The following is a 17,288-nucleotide window of genomic DNA, read 5'->3' as shown; positions in this document are numbered from 1 at the left end:
CAATTATTACGCACATAAATTGCAATGAAGCTGATCATGATGATCATGATGATGATGATGATGATGATGACCTTCAATGATTCCCTCTCTCTCATTCGGTCGATTTCAACGAGTTCATCATACGCAGCTATCACTGTAAACTGCATTTCATTAATGCTCGTTTCTAACTGCTTAATAAAATTTATTTGCACTGCAACCTTGTCGAACGAGAGGGAACATTCAAGCTTTATTAGACTGGCTCCCTCTTCAACTCCCTCTCTCTCTCTCTCTCTCTGTCTCTCTCTCTCTCTCTGTCTCAGTGTCTGCGTCTTGGTCACAGTCTCAATTGGAGTCCAAGTCCAAGCTGCAGGACAAGCTTAAGCGCTGTTCGTGTTCCCTGTCAACTTGGGTGGTCCAAGTCAGCGGCAGTCAAAGCACAACAACAGCAACAACAACAACAGCCACAACAACAACAGCCACAACAACAACAACATCAACAAAGAGACCAGAGGCTGCAACTTGTGCAACTTCTGCCTGCAGCCGAGAATCAGAGAATCGGAGAATCGACTTAATTTTATTATGCGAGTCGCCGTTGCAGTTGCAGTTGCAACTTGATGTGGCACGAGAGCATTGCATGGGCCTGAAACAAGCGCATGGATATGGGTATAGGATTGAGTATGGGAATGGGTATAGAATTGACTATGGGTATAGCTTTTAGCTAAGTGTTTATAGATCAGAGTTAGACAATAAGCTGATAGCCTTTTGTGCACTGAGCACTTACTTGAGACATCAGACTTAGAAATTATCGCAGGCTGACATTAGTGTTCTCCTTTCTTTCTCGAGTGTTCCCCACTTCGCCTGCTTTATCTTAACTCTGTCCTACAACTCGGCTACTCATCCAATTACTCTCTTCTTAACTTCCGCAACAAAATTAACTTTATCCTATATTTATCTGCTTCTCTCTATTTCTTCTCCGCCTGGTTTTTATTTTTAATACTTTCTCCATTATATTTTCTCCTCAACTTTCAACTTCTATAATTATTTTCTATCTTTTTGCGCCTATCATTTCCTCTTATGTAAGTTGAAAACTTTTCCTGAATTTTCCTCTCTATATATATTCATCCTTTTCTAAATTCCTCCTCTTACCTTCCTTACTTTTATCCTTCTCTGCTTTTTTCTTCTTAATTATCCTCTCTCCTTATTTAGAACATATTACAAATTTCAGAAAGAACCAAAAAATTAATTTTTAAATATCAATTATCTCCATTTTAACCATTTGTTAAAAGTGTTACTCACAATCAAATTGGAGAGTTTTCCCAGCTTCAATCTTCCATCTAACCCCATTTTTCGAGCTGTACTAGGAAACTGTCTTGGCCTAAGTTTAAGGCCAAATCGAACTGTTGACCAGCTTTTATTCTGGCGCCCCTCTCTTCAGCAATTCGCTTCTTATTATTTCCGAGAAGAAGACTTAGAATCTCTCAATTATCGTGCACTACAAAAAGTGTATATTTACAGAGCACTTGAGGCCTGATGGCAACACTGTTGTGCCACAATTTGAGCCGAGTTTGAGATGAGCAACAACTACAACAACTTCAGTTTCAGCTCTTTTTTAAAGCCCAGTTTTATGTGGGTTTTCTCGACGATCACAACTTTTGTTTCTCACTAATCTCAGCTGATTTGAATTTGTTGGCTGTTTGCTGTTGGCTGTTGGCCACACAGCTTTGAAGACCTTTGAATGGCACTCAAGTGTCAAAAGATTATGAGTTGGCCAACTCCAAGTTCAACTCCAACTGCGTATTCTGATTGGACTGCGGTTCGAAATTGTTTCACATGATAATGAAGCAGTAATTCCAATAAGTGTGACTATCGCTTTTACTGCGGGCTGCACGACACTGAACAACTCATCATCATCGTCATCATCATTGTTATGATCATTGTGATCATTGTGATCATCATGATCATTCTCAAATTTAAACTCAAACTCATGTTGATCATCACGAACAAGTAATTAAAGTGAAACAAGTAATAAACAAACAATAAGACAAGACGAAGACGCCGACGCCAACAACTGATTGAGAGGGGGGAAGAGGAGAGAGGGGAAAAGGGGTGATATGCAAAGCGGCAGCCAAAAGTGAAACCAAAGTCATATAAAAAAAAAAAAAATAAAAAAAATAACAAACCAAAAGCCCAGCTCGCTTCCCAATTAAACTTGACAAATGCGGTTGACCACACACATGCAACAAAAAGAGAGAGATAGTGAGAGAAAGAGAGAGAGAGGGGGAAAGACAGATCTCAGTTTCAATATCACTTTTAGGCCCTGCTGTCGTGACCAAAGAAGATTCCTCTGACTGTCTGTCATTCACTCAAAGGCATAAAATAATCAAAAACCAGACAGACAGACAGACAGACAGACATGTCAACTGTATGACAGTCACAACAACAACCACCACAGCATCCACAATCCATAACAACAACAACAACAACTCCATCCACAACATGTCAATGAGAGACACACAAATTCCTTGTACAAGTTTCCCAACTAGGCCCAAAGCAATTTCAAGCTGTGTTCCCAAAAGGGTGTTAGTTATGTACCTCAATTAACGCCAAAAGAGCCGCATTAAAGCTGACTACAGTACGACCCCGTTAAGTGGCTTTGATCAGATTAAAGTAATAAATGAAAAACTTTGAGCTAAGCAATCTAATTTAGTTACATATTATTTAATTAGCAAATTAGATTACACAGATTTTGAATAACTCCACCTTTAAGAGGAAAACATTAGCTGCAATCTGATTAGCTTAAATTTTATATATTTTGTCATTAATAAAAAATTAAACTGAAATTATATTTTTCATATTTATAGTAAAAATGATAACGTTCTTATTTTAAAAATTTTAAGACTTTTCCTCCTTTAGTGGAAAGTTTCCTAGTCAAACTATTAGCTCAAGATAAAAATTTGTATGGCTAAAAATTGTATTTATATGCCTAAATTACCTCAAACTTACAAAAAACAAAAAAAAAACAATACAGAAAAAGCAAATGAAAACACATTTTAAAAATCTAAAACAATCTATCACAAAAATAAAACATTTATCATAAATATATTAGATTACAAGTTTTGTCCTCTCCACAAAAGGTAAAGTTATCTTCCTCCACTTTTAAATTATATATTCTTTAGCAAGTTCACTTAATTATGTGGAGCAGTCAAAGTAAATGTATCTACAAGATACAAAAGTGATTTGTCATTATGGTATCTCAATTTTATTGCACGCGAATGTGATACTCAGATTTGTGAATCAGATTCCAATTCGCAGGTGTCAACTCAAAATGTTTAACTGCAATTCAATTATGCTCTAACAAATTAGTTGTTAGTTAAACAAATCTTTTAATTGGGCGAAGACAACAAATCAATTGAATGAAGAATGAACCTGAACTTTAAGTTGAAGTCGAAACGGAATTTTAACTGAAACTAAAAGTGTTAGCAATAAATAAAGAAATATGTAGGTGTGGTGATAAATATAGATAAAGATTTATGTATTTAGCTTTAACTTAAACCAGTCGATACAAAAATAATTTATAGTTATAATAGATTTATTTATATAATTATTTAAAATCAAATGAAAACAGCACAACAAAAATAGATCAGCAATTAAAATACAATTGAAATTTAAGAGAAGGAATTTCAAGTACCCAAGTTTTAAAATAATATCAACTTTTGAGGTATAAGGTTTAAGAAACTAAAAATTTTAAAATACATAATTATCTTAAAAAAGGTTATTGGAATAAAATAAAATGTAATTTAAAATTAAAGAGTTTAAATTAAAAATAATATATGGATAAAGATATATAAATTAGATGTATACAACAGATAATGTTCAGCTACAGATACAGATACAGATACAAAGTCAAACTGAGAGCAATAAATAAACGATTAAAAACCACAAACAAATGTGGAATTGTGGCTGCCGTCAGGTTTAATTAGTTTTCAATAAATTCTTTGTCGACTTCTCATTCTTATTGTTGTTGTCAGTGTCGTTGTTGTTGTTGTTATTGTTGTTATTGTTGTTGTTGCAACAACCGCCTGCAGAGTCATAATGAGGCTTATTTTGATTATTTGTTTATTTGGTTTGGCCCGTTTGGCTTTTAATGCATGTTTATGCCCTCTGATTGACTGACTCTTTGACTCTTTGACTGACTGACGGACTGGCAGTCACCTCGTGCCAAAGATTGATCGCATTTGTATCTGTGTGGCGTGGCCGTGTCATAATAAGAAATAAATACAAAAGAGAGAGAATATGAAATACCTGCCCAGCCCACTTTGGGCACGATTATCGCAGATATACATTCAATATTGAGATACTCGGTCTGCGGCATCGGGTATGCTGATGAATGAAGTCATTTGCTTGTAGAGAAATATTTTGACAGCTGTAAATATTGACGGCAAGCCGTAAAACATTCCAATTTTGCTTTGCTTTTGCCCCGTTTCGTTGCCTCGTTTCCAAATTAACACAAATGAAGTTATAAAAATGATTTTTATATGCCAGCAAATGTTTCGATTCATCCGAATTCATGTCGAATGTTGACTGTTGAATGTTGAAACCAAATGCGGAAACTTGTCTTCTGGCGTTGAGCTGAGCTGAGTTTTGTTTTTGGCTTTCTGGGTGGTCCCCGGGGTACCTTTATCTAAGTCTACGAGTACGTTACGTATACGCACTGTGTTTGGAATTTGTCGGCATGTCGTTGGCCTCCCCACAACACAGCAGTGTCATAGTCCGTCCACCGACTAGCAGATACCCTTTACTGTCACCTTATCCAGTTTGAACTTGAACTGATTGTGAGTTGAAACTCAACCGGTTTTTACAGCTGCCTTGTCACTGTGCATAACTATGAAAACTTAATTTTGTGTGTAAATATCATATTTCAAGATCATCAAAAATAAACAAGTGAAAATGCTGCAGGCGGGTATGCTCGACTAACAGCTACCCTGTACTCAGCGTAGGTAATTTACTCTTAATACTAAGACATAACTAATCAAAAATCGAAAAATATTGATATACAATTCGAATATTAAGTACAAAATTTAATAATAATTATTTCTGTTGCTGATGCTCATTAAGCCTTTAAATATTATTACTTTTTGTATATTTGTTTTAACATTCTAGTGCTAAGAGTTCTTCGAAACTTAAGGTTATGACACTAGTACTAGCATAGTAATAACATTTAGAGGTGAAGCTACAAAGTATTAGTTTCAAACATAAAATGGTTAATTTAAATGAAATGTTTTTAACTTCCAGCCCTGGTTTTCAATGTCTACTTCGGGTCTCAGTAAACTAACTGAGGATATCTTAGAGTATATCTTAACCCCAAATGTCAAGTTCATAATATATCTATTTAATTAAAGTTTACTTCCATTATTTCGTAATGAATTTAATTATATAAAAATGTTTGTATATTTATTTTCACATAAATATACTAACATATTCTTGCATATCATTACCATATAATTTTTAATAAAAAAAATTTTAACTTAAAAGTCAAAAGCTATGTAATCAAAAAATACTTTGACTTGAAGGTATTGTATTTTATCACAGGGACTGCAAATATAAGTTGAGGTTAGAAAAATCAAAGTTAGAAAATATTATCATATTATCTGAATGGAAAAGTTCTAGATATAACATTTTTGAATAGGGAATCGTGGAAGCAACATAAGCTTTATTTTTAATTTTCAACATAAAAGATAAGTTTCGAACTAAATAAAAATTTATTATAGTGATAAATAAATTTCTTTTCTTATTTAAAAAATAAATGAGATAATATTTTATATTATTAGTTAAAAATCAAAGGAATACTCTAATATGCAATTTTTATTATAATAATCTAAGAAAAATTATTATTTTTAATTTTTATAACAAGAGTTAAAAATTATATAAAATAAACATTTAAGAAAAAAATAAAGAAGAAACTAAAAAAAGAATGGCATACCCCACCTTCATATTTGCTGGGTATACAACAGTTTGACGCAGATTAAACTGTTTAATAGATACTGAGTGCTGGGTATAACAATTAACAGCATTTGCCTCAGCAATTTCAGTCCATATCTACGACAGACTCAACACCAGTAACAACTGCAACAGCAACAGCAACAACTGTGACAGACAACAGCAACATCAGCAACAACAGCAACAACAAAAACAACAACAAGAGCAGCAGCAGATCACATTAACCAAATGCGGTCAGCAGCACAGTTTAAACGACATTTTTGCTGGCTGATATGGTCTCGTTTTGGCCTGGCCCAAGCTGGACAGTTTTATTGGCGCATGGTTGCAGCAGTTGTTGTTGTTACTGTTGTTGTTGTTGTTGCGGTTGTTGCAGCATTTGTGCCTTAAAAGGCGCTACCAGGTTGCTGTTGCAGTTGCAGTTGTTGCTGTTGCTGTTGGCGATAACTTAACAGTGGAAATTAATTTTTGTCACTTCATAAATCGCCTCGCTGATTGCCATGGCCAAGAGGCGTTGAGTTATGCCTGTTTTTGACCCAAAATTGTGTTAACAATTAGAACAACTCTAGCTTTTCATTTCGTTATAAGCAACAACAAGAATTTTCCTAAAGGAAAATGCACAGCAACAAATTGTTAGACAAGTTTGTGACTGACTTCAATGGCTCAATTTGCCTTTTAAGGCTTAAACCAAGTGGTTCTACAGGAATTGAAGGTGTGGTGGGAGAGGGGGGTGAAGGAGGAGGTTCCTCGGGCTCGACGTCTATTGCCATATCGTGATTATCATATGACGTGACAGCTTCGCATACGCGTATTTATGAATGCATTTGGGTCATAAACCATGTTGGAGTTTTCTTTTTATTTTTATGGCGCTCCAAACGGAAAACTATCGTGGGCTTCAAAAATACTAATACTAGAAAATAGTAGATAATAATAATGTCCTAGAAAATAATACTCAAAGCAATTTTAAAAGCCATTCCTTGTTTTTATTTATTGACAGTAAATCAATAATTGACTACGCCCAATAAAAAGCTGGAATTGTCCTTGTTAATAAAATAACAATAGGAAAATATATTGAAGATATTATAAATCTTCACTCTAGCTGCTATCAAAGTGCAGTTTTAATCATAATTCTAGCAGCACGATATTTGAAACTTGGTTTTAAATAATTTGTGGTTTATCTAAAAAATGATCAAGTTTTTTTTTAATTTAACTTAAATAATTTTTTTATAGTAGTTTAAGGTATTTGATGCTTGTTTTAAGATATCATTAAAAATATAAGTTTTTGTGATTTTTTCTTAAGATTCTTTTATTTAATTTTCAAGTTCAATTCTATTAGTTTAAAATTGTTGTATTTATTTTACTTAATTATTAAAAAATTATTTTTATTACTAACTTCATTTTAGACTTCTTTATAATATTTCAAAATTCTTAAAAATATAGTTTTGAATTCCTTGTATTTAAAAAAATAAATCGCCATTTTTAATGATAACTATTTTGTTACTTTGTTTAAGTTCCTCGGACTTACTTTAAGATATTCTTTGAATATCGAAGCTTTATTGAATGTAATTTAAGATTTGTTGCATACAATTTTAAAGTTTTGTATTATTAGGTAAATATTATTAACATTTATTTTAATAGTTATTATATAGGTATTTAAGATATATTTTATTTTTGTATAATAAGACATAGTAATATTATTTCAAGCATCTTTAAGAGTAGTTTAAGTTTTACCGTGCTTATTTATAGATTTCTAGTAAAAATTTCAAGCAATTTTTTTTACTATTTTTCTTTTTTCACAATGAAATCATGATAGAATCATATTCCTGAGGTCATGTCTCATGGCGAACTTAGTAATTGGCCAGCCTAACTACTTGGACACTTAAGTTGAGAGTTGTTGGCCCAACAGTTGCACAACGAACACATGCAACACATGTGGCAAGTAGGTCGCCACATATTGATTCGAAACAATGTCCGACAATGATGAGGTGGCATTATTGATGGGCGGACCCCTCAATCATAATTATGAGACCTCCTTGGGAGGAATAACCTTTGCCAACCCCTTCCTCATTCCTCCCCTCCTTTCCTACCACACTTTCAATTGAAAATTGTTGCTGTATTTGCAATTGCAATTGTAAAATTGTGATAAACTGCGCATTTTAATGGGCGAAAGTGGCTGAGAAATGTACAAGAAATGCTTTTAACTAAGAGAAATGAGAAATGCCAGAGAGCAGGCAGCAGTGACAAAAGGAGAGTGAAAAGTCGGGAGTCTTCTGCTGCTTCTTCTTGCTAATGTTCTGGTTTTTGCATCTGGCAAATGATTGTAAGCAATTTTCTAAGCAAATGTTCCATTGAGAAAACTTTTCAAGTCAATTTGCAGCGCGGAAAATTCTTGAGGCGTGCGCGGAAAAGCGACAAGGGGTGGCGAGAGAAGCGGTAGAGGGGTGGGGAGTAGGTAATTGCAGGCCGGGCTGATGGGTAATTGAAATTCGTTTGTTTATGTTGTCATTGTTGTGGCAGCCACAGCAGCCGCCGCGCCGCTTGTTGCCTGTTTGTTGTTGGTTATTTTGTTGTTTTGTTGTCGGTTGTTGGTTGTTCTCTGTTGTTCTCTGTTGTTCACTGTTGTCGCTCGTTCTGGCCAAAATGGAAAATTACTTAATGGTTCAGTGGCGATCGTTGCTGCTGTTTTTTCCCCTACTGTTTCAGAGGCTACTGTTAAATGAGCGCCAAGTGCTGGACAAATGTGAAAATTGCCAGGTCCATGGTGAGGCTGAAGTTGGCCCAAAGAGTTTATCGAGTTTGTTAGCTGTTAGCTGCTAGCCGTCTCAGCCATATAATTGGCAGTCAAGCAAGCTGTAAAAGCTTTTATCCCCAGAGTGTTAACATCGCATAATCATATCTTATAGAGAGCAAAACACACATATGAACTTTTAACACTTTAACAAAACTTCTACAACTTGAAGGGCAACAGTTAGTTAAAAAAATATGTTTAATAATCTTAAATGTGCTTTGATTTGATAAACAGAGCTTTCATTTTGTATGTTTATTCGGAATTTAACCAAATTGTAATTGTATTGATTTAAAATCGATTATTTTACAACTAGAAGCCCAAATGTGAGTTGTAACATTTGTTAAACAAGCTTTAATGTGCTTTGATTGGATATAAATTTAGCCAACAGTAATTTTATATAATCTGATAGAATTTAACAAAATTGTAACTGTTTTAGTTTAAAAAATAAATATTGATATTAATATTTAAACATAAATAAATGTACATATTATGTTAAGCTTAAATGTGCTTTAAACTGTAATTATATTATTTAAATCAATTTTTTTTAAATAAGGTTTAAGCTCTAAAGTGCTTTTAAATATTTTTATTTGAAAATAAACATTTCTATGCAAATATTTTACAATTTATTTAATAAGCGGTAACTATTATATCTTATTTAAATTATATGTTTCATTAATTTTGAGCTTTAATGTGCTTTGTATATTATTTAAGATAATAGAGCTTTCAGTTGAATATTATCAAACAGCAGTTTAACAAAACTGTAACAAGTGTAAACATGTTTATTAACAAATAATATTTTAGTTTTTAAAAAATAATTCAATTAATCAAGAAAATTAATTGCAGTTTAATAGTTAAGACTTCAAAATTAAATTAAATAAATTGACTTTAAATTGGTTTGTTTGGCGACGCTTCTAATTTAAATAAACTTTATATATTATAGAGATATATTATTATAATCCACTGTATTTCAAGTTATAACCAACTTACTTCTATAAATTTATTTAGCTATGCAATTTTCTAGACTTTATCAAATATCAAACACACACTCACACAGCATTAATTTGTCAAATTAACACCTTTTAATAATATTTAATAATTTTTCTTGTCACAGCCACGACAATTTTTCAAAAGCGTCAAATTTATGAGCATTATTTTGGAATTTTGTGTGCACTTAAATGATATTTTGTTGGCCCCTTTTGATGTTGTTGTTGCTGTTGTTATTGTTGAGCAAATCTCACGCTAAATCATTGTTGCAGCTGAAAGCAACTCCAGCATTGGCTTGAACTCCAGTTTCAACTGCAACTTCAGCTTCAGCTTCAACTTCAACTCGACGCCATCGCCTACAACATTCATTCAAATTATGGAACCGCAATGCGATCGAGATCTCGTTTTAGTCACGCTAAATTTAAAAATACAACAACACCAACAAAAAATGCATAATAAACACACCTCAAAAAAAAAAGAGTGGAGAAAGAGACAACAATAAAAACAGAGAGAGGGGGAGTGAGAGAGAGAGAGGGGGAAAACGCTTCGTTTCGTTTCGTTTTGTGGTTAATTAGCGAACGCGACAAACCCACCTAAAAGCGTAGATTTATGCACTCAACTCTTGGATTCGAGATTGGAATGAATACGAATATATGAGAGTGAGAATGAGTATGAGTATGAGTATATAAAATGGGTATGAGTTTGAGGATAGATGAGGCAACGACTCAGTTGACAACTGAGTGCCCGCAATTACTCAAATGAATGCCAGTGACATTAATCAGAGTAATGAGCAAATTGCCGGAACAAATCGTATGAGTATAGGTCTAAAACTAGCGAGATAATGAATCCATATCAGTCATTGAATGATTACCCCAATGAATAACTGAGTATGACAATGTTTAGCGCTTTTCTGATCTGAATTGAGTCAGGACATATAGATAAGACTGAGGCGATTCTAAGAAAAAAGAATCACAACACGGGATCTGTAGAAATTCCTTGAGTTTACTGGAAAAGTACGAGTATATTAACAATATTACAGACAATATATTATTACAGATAGAAAATTTCTGGAATCACAAGAGAACACGATAATTTGATAAGTGATAGGTTTTTATGAGATTAATTCATATCATTTCGTGTCTAAAGAATGTCCTTGAGAATCTCTAAGAATTTCATAAGCACTATTTCTTTGATTAACTCATTAAATATACTAGATCTTAAAGATAGCATTATTCTTTTAATTTTAATTTTAATCAATTTGTAGAGATTTTAATCATATACAAATTACACAATATTCCAATTTAAATGATATTAAAATTCTTAATTATTTGCAGTACTCCAACTTATTAATATTATTAACTAGTAATATTAATTATTCGAAATAATATAATTAATATAAATCATCATTTCATTTCTTCTTCTTTCATTTTTTATACATTTATTTTAAACTTTTCATTAATCGATGGAAATGACTTCCAAAATAAATTGAGTATTTCTAAAATTACATAATAAACTTATTTTAGGACTTGTCAACTATCATTTAATTAATGAACTTTTATTTACACTGATTTCATTAATTTAGTTAGTATTTATATTTGTAAATACTCCTCAATTACTCATACATTCAATTCCAACGTTTCAGTAATACATGTAAATGTATTTCCAAATAAATTAAATAATATTCCCATTACATATTTAAGTTACTTAAGAACTTCCAAACTGTCTTTTATTTAATACACGTAATTAGCTTTTATTAACATTGATTTATTACTTAATATTAAACATATGCTGTGCAGGCTATTATTAGGCCAAGTTAATGGGAATGGCTAACAAAATGACTAGCTGCAAATCGCACTGAAACGTGGTGAGGGTGGGGGTGGAAATGCAACCCCCTTTTGAAGGAGGGCAAAGGATAATAATGTAGAGAGCGTTGCCACATCAAATTATTAGGCAAACGATTACACCAAAAATTCTCTGCGGTGGCATAAACTAAATTCATGAGTGCCATGATTCCCAGAGGAGAGAAAGAGAGAAAGAGAGGGGTTGAGGGAGGGAGAGAGTGAGAAGCACGCGCATAATGAGCTTAAGTTATGTTACATAAGCCATAAGGACATAAAAACCACTCGAGCAGACACTTCATGAGTCCAAAGTGGTTGTGAATGCGGATGTGCCAAGGGTGAGGGTACTCTCTCTGTGTGTGTGTGTGTGTGTGGTGTATATAGATATGTGTGTGTGAGTGTGTTTTGTGTGGATTGAGCGTGTCATGACTGTGTGTTGCCCTTTTTTTTGGTGGTGGTTGCAAACTAATGAGCTGCAGATTGACGCCGAGAGTCGAAAGTCGAGAATTGGGAGTCGGTAATAGGGAAACGGGAAACGGGAATGCTCTGTGGTTGCCAGTTTGTTTGCTCAACTGTTTACGAGCCACTCAACCACTCAACTACTCAACACTCCCCACACCGACTACCCAGATTAGAGTTTGTCTATGAGGACTTGTCATCAAAATTCTAAATAGCTCCTCTATCAGCAACGGACTTGAAGAGATTCCCTTACACTCCTGTCAGGATCGTAAGGATCAATTCTTAACTAGGAATATTGATAAGGCAGCGATAAAAAATGATATTTAATTAGTAAACCATTTTGAAATCATCGATATATAATACATCGATTTAAAGGTTGTTTTTCTGTTTTTGATTAAACTGGTACAATTTTATTGCGTTTCATTCTTGAAGAACTTAAAAACACATTTGAGAAAAACATAAAGTTAGTTAATCTAAAAATATAAATTTTATAACATTTTTCGAGGTAAGAACAATATTTACTGCGATTTCATATTGCATTTGTATACATTTCATTTAAAGTTAACCTTTAGACATTTTCATCTAATTCCACCAAATGTACAATAGCACAAATCAAGGAAGTATATTGCATAATACTAAATAATGTTATTGAAAAATTATTTAAATTAATATTGATTTAATCGAAATGCGTCCTACACTGATGAACAAAGTGGCAGTTTTGAAAATCATGAACATTCGTTTAAAATATATTCTTAAAAAATCAGGGTTTCTAAGAGAAAAATCAAAAAAAAAAAAAAAAAAAAACCTACTAAAACTAATGATTTTACAATTAAGAATTCTTCTCTACTTTAAAAAATGTTTATTCTCAATCTATTTCTTAGACAATAGTATTGCTCCAAAGTTAAGATTTTTCGTTTAAAAAACAATAGTAATAGTAGTATGGAATTTGAATATAATACGCATTATTTTGTCGAAATTTATGCACAGAAAAGTAAAAAAAGGAAAATTTCGCTTCTACGATTTTTATTTTGTAACAAACAAATTGAATAGATTATTATTTATTGATTGGATGTTCCGTGGTATTAGAACAGTAAATTGATCAAGAAATAATACAATATTAAGTCGGATTCTGATCTCGTCAACAATTGTATTCTATCTATTGCCATATCTTCACATTAAACTCAGAAATTGAATTGCTAAATTGATTAATTTTAAATATGATTTTTAACTTGATTTTTTTCCCCGATTTTATCGACTTATTACTATCGATAGCTCTTTGAAAGTAAACTCACCTGAACTGGGACGATCGCTGTAACGGGTGCAATAAACCCACGCTGGCCACACAATGGGCGTGGAACTGGTTCCACTCCCACTTCCCGTTCCCGTTCCCGATCCTGTTGTGGCATCCTCACTAGATTTACTTCCTGCTGCTGCTGCTCCTGGAGCTGGCGATGTGGCATTGGATGATGACTTGACCAAATCAATGGCTGGCGTATTGTTGTTGTTGTTGTTGTTGTTGGTGCTGCTGCTGGTGGCGGTGCTGTTGGAGTCGTTGCTGTTGCTGCAGATGTTGGCCAGCGAGCTGGAGAAGCTCAGACTGGGCTGTGTTTGCACCTGCAGCTGGGATTGGGAGTGGGACTGAGATTGGGCCAGATTCAAAGGTTTCGTTGTCTTTCGGGGCGCCTTCAAGGGGGCGGCGGCAATGGGAGGCGTGGCAGCCGCAGCTGCGGCCGCCAAACGTTGTTGCAAGCGTGTGCCGAAATCCGCTTTCAAAATATTATCGATGCTGAATTTAAGAGCGCGTTCTTGAAAGTTATCCACTCTGAGATTGTTGTTGATATTATTAATATTATTATTATTATTATTGTTGTTGTTGTTGTTGTTGTGATGCTGTGTTTGCTGTTGTTGCTGGTAGCTGTGTGGCAAGTGTTGCTGCTGTTGCAGCAGCAATTGATGCGAATGCGTTGCATTGCCAATGCCCAATGCCGTGGCCGTCAGCTGAGCAAGTGCATCCTGTCCCGTTGTGGGTTGTCGCATCGCAGCTGCTGCCGCTGCCGCCGCCGCCATTTGCAGCTGCTGCGTCATCTTTGGGGCACGCAAGCCGCATCCCAGTGGCATCACAGCCGCTGTGAGGGCATTCACTCTGGCCGCCGCCATTAGCTGCATCTGCTGCTTCATCAGCTCCTCCGCATAGAGCTGAGACTTGCGCAGGAATTCCTCCTGAAAGCTGGCTGGTGTTGCCACCATTTGGGGCAGGCAGGCGGTGGCATCCTCAATGCTTGGCGGTTGCGGTACGCTGCTAAAAGCCGACGGACGATACAGCTGCGACATGAGCAGCCGTTGACGTGTGGCATGTGCGGCAGCTGCCACCTGCGACTGTTCCTGCCCCACGCTCAAGACGCTGTTCTCACTGCAGCAACTGGCCGCATCCGCGTCCTCCTCCTCATCCTCCTCCGCTTCCCCCTCCGCATCATCCAATATGTTGACCATATGCTCATCGCAGGCGGAGGATCCTTCATCCTCATCGCCATCCTCGGGCTGTTGCAGCTGCGGACTGTTGCCGTGGCTGCCACTTGCCGCCAGTGGCAGTGGCAAGCAATCCGGATGCATCGCAATCACGGACTCGACTCCCGTCTCTGCTACCGCTTGCGTTTCCTGTGACGAATTCGCGTTGTTGCGTTTCAGTTGCAAATTCAGCGTCGGTTGGCGACTTGCGGCCAGCGTGGACATAAGTGCTGCCAGTTTTCCAAGAGAAACGTCCAAATTGGCCTCACAAAGTCGCCGTCTGCATCGTTGACGAGAGAACAATTTATGACACAGCCAAAATGTTGCTTCGAGCTGAGACGCTGCACACGAATTATTTTATTTTATTTAATATTTCATATTGGCTTTAAAAAGTCGCCTTCTGCATTGTCGACCAGAAAACAACTAAAAGTCAGCTGACAATTAATTGGAGACACAGCTAAAGCGCTGCTTCAAGTTGAGACGCTGCACACAAATTATTTAATTTAAGTTTGTGGAGTTTGAGTTGTATTTAATATAATTTAATATGCGCCTTAAAAGTCGCTGCCAAATGCGCTGCTTCGAGTCGAAACGCTGCACGCAAATTTAATTGTAGTTTCACTGATAAAGTTGTTGTTGTAAATGTTGTCAGCCCCATCCCCTGCTATAGTTTGTGGGCGTGGTAATGTCTCTTAGCCCTGTTTGAGCTGTTGCAAAGCCGTCGGCATTTTTAAATAACACAATTTCATTTACAATTCACAACTAGTCACACACGCGCACTTTTGTCACGTCTCGCCGCTAGATGGCGCTTTGCCCGCTTTCAATATTCAAACATAAAAACTATTAAACGTTCCGACAGGCAGAAAGACAGACAAACAAGCAAGCAAACAAACGACGATAATAATAATAAAAAAGTCTCTCGCCCGGTTTCCGTTACGTGCGCTCTGCCAGTCAGCTGAACCAACTGAAGCTCCCGCGAACTTGCAACTAAACGAGACGGCAAAAATTGAGCAAGAGAGCGAGCAGCGTCGTCTTTCGTTTTCGTTTGCTGGGCCCAAAACCGGAACGGCAATAAGAACAAAACACACACACACACAAGCACAATAGAAATACACATGCTCTCTCTCGCTTTGACGCTGTGCGCTCTCGCAATTTCGAATAACCAATGGGGAGCAAGCTCACGCGCTCGCATTGCATTGGTGTGTGCGTGTGAGGGTGTGGGGCAGTTTTTCGGTATGCACACAAGCGTTGTCTCGCTCGCACAGCAGCAGCAGCACTCTGCTCCCAACGAGCAGGCTGTCAGTTGAGGTTATGTTAAGTGTTTGTATATTTGTTAATTAAGTGCACTGCCAGCGTCGCATCGCGTCGCTGCTTTCAGCCAGCTCCTTCTGCCGGCTCCTGCTGCTGCTCCTTCTGCTGCTGCTGCTGCTGCTGTCGCTGCTTCGATAGCTTGTCTTTTTGATTATGCGCTGCAGCATTTAAGTCGTAAATCTCCAACGTACATAAGTTGTTGCTGGCTTGTGGCTGCGCATCTGCAGTCCTTTTACTGCCTCCATCCTCTTTTCACACACACACACACGCACACACATACATAATATGTGTGTGAATGTGTAACACATGCTGTTGTTGCTCTTTGGTTTTTTTGCTGCCTCCTTTCATGTCTTTCGTTCGCATTTTGCTTATTCAATAAAATGAAAAAATATAAGAAAATTGTTTCGCTTTTTGATGTTAATGTTGATGTCATTGTTGTTGTTGTAGTTGTTTTTAGTCTGCGCTTTATAAATCACCACCGCAATTTCGTTCCAACATCTGCTGTGATTTCATAATTGTTTTTGATGCCTTTTTTTGCTGCTTCACACACATGCGCGTGTGTGTGTGTGAGCTTGTCTAATTGGCCCAAGTTTGAGGTTAGGTTGCATATGGGAAATTGACTGCATTAAGCTGTGTGTGTGTGTGTGTGCGTTCAGTATTCCACTGGAATAGCTACTGTATGTAATAAAACTATTTAGACAAAAAAACGAATGTTTTTAAATTTAAATAGATAAATAGCGCATATGTATGTATTTTTAATATTTAAAATAGTTGAGCCCAGTAAGTGCGTTACTTAAATTTATTTTTAAATTTGTTTAAGTGAATTTTGGAATTTTTCAAAGTAGTTACTTGTCTGACTGTATGTTTGTAAGTGTGTAGGGCAGCTAATTAATAAGCCACATTTATCTTATCGGCACGCATCTTTCAAAATGGCCCATTAAAACATTGCTTTTAGCTCTTTAGACAACATCCGTTGGCCATAAAAATAGAAATTCCAGTGTATAATTGTGTTATTTTATTTTTTGTGCTTGCTTCGATGCCGTCGTCCAGCATCGAAAGCTGTCCACGCTTTATTATCTGACCAACAAAGTGCCACGCCCCAATTGCACACCCAATCCAGTTTAATAACTTTGTTGGCCCGCTTTAGTATTCAGTTTTCAGTTACGGGCCCAGGTCGAGGTCCGATTCGGGTTTGGGTTTGGGTTCGGGCCCAGATGCCGACGCGTCGATAACGCAACCAACAAATTAATCAAGCTTAATTTCAGCTCTGATCACAACATATTTACACACAGTGTTGCCACAATTTCAAGGGCTAAAATAGCTAAATGGAAAAAAAAAATTGCTAGAATTAACTACAAAATTTTTAACCATGCTTTAAAAACACTACAATTTTATGAAAACAAATAATACATAGTCTTATGTTAAACTTATAA

At 35.9% G+C, this 17,288-nt stretch overlaps 1 protein-coding gene across 2 annotated transcripts in view; it reads right to left on the bottom strand.

The window, feature by feature from the left end:
- LOC117785158 (homeobox protein invected) overlaps positions 1 to 14,893 on the bottom strand; it is a 46,162-nt gene extending 31,269 nt beyond the window's left edge. For both annotated transcript variants that reach the window (XM_034623063.1, XM_034623065.1), the window contains exon 1: positions 13,335 to 14,893. In XM_034623063.1, the coding sequence (XP_034478954.1) occupies positions 13,335 to 14,772 (1,438 nt within the window). In that variant the 5' untranslated portion in view covers positions 14,773 to 14,893. The remainder of the gene's footprint in view (positions 1 to 13,334) is intronic.
- Between the last annotated feature and the right edge of the window lie 2,395 nt (positions 14,894 to 17,288).

The sequence above is a fragment of the Drosophila innubila genome, assembly GCF_004354385.1.
Source record: "Drosophila innubila isolate TH190305 chromosome 2R unlocalized genomic scaffold, UK_Dinn_1.0 1_C_2R, whole genome shotgun sequence".
Taxonomy (NCBI): domain Eukaryota; kingdom Metazoa; phylum Arthropoda; class Insecta; order Diptera; family Drosophilidae; genus Drosophila; species Drosophila innubila.
This window is presented reverse-complemented; position numbering and strand designations above follow the sequence as displayed.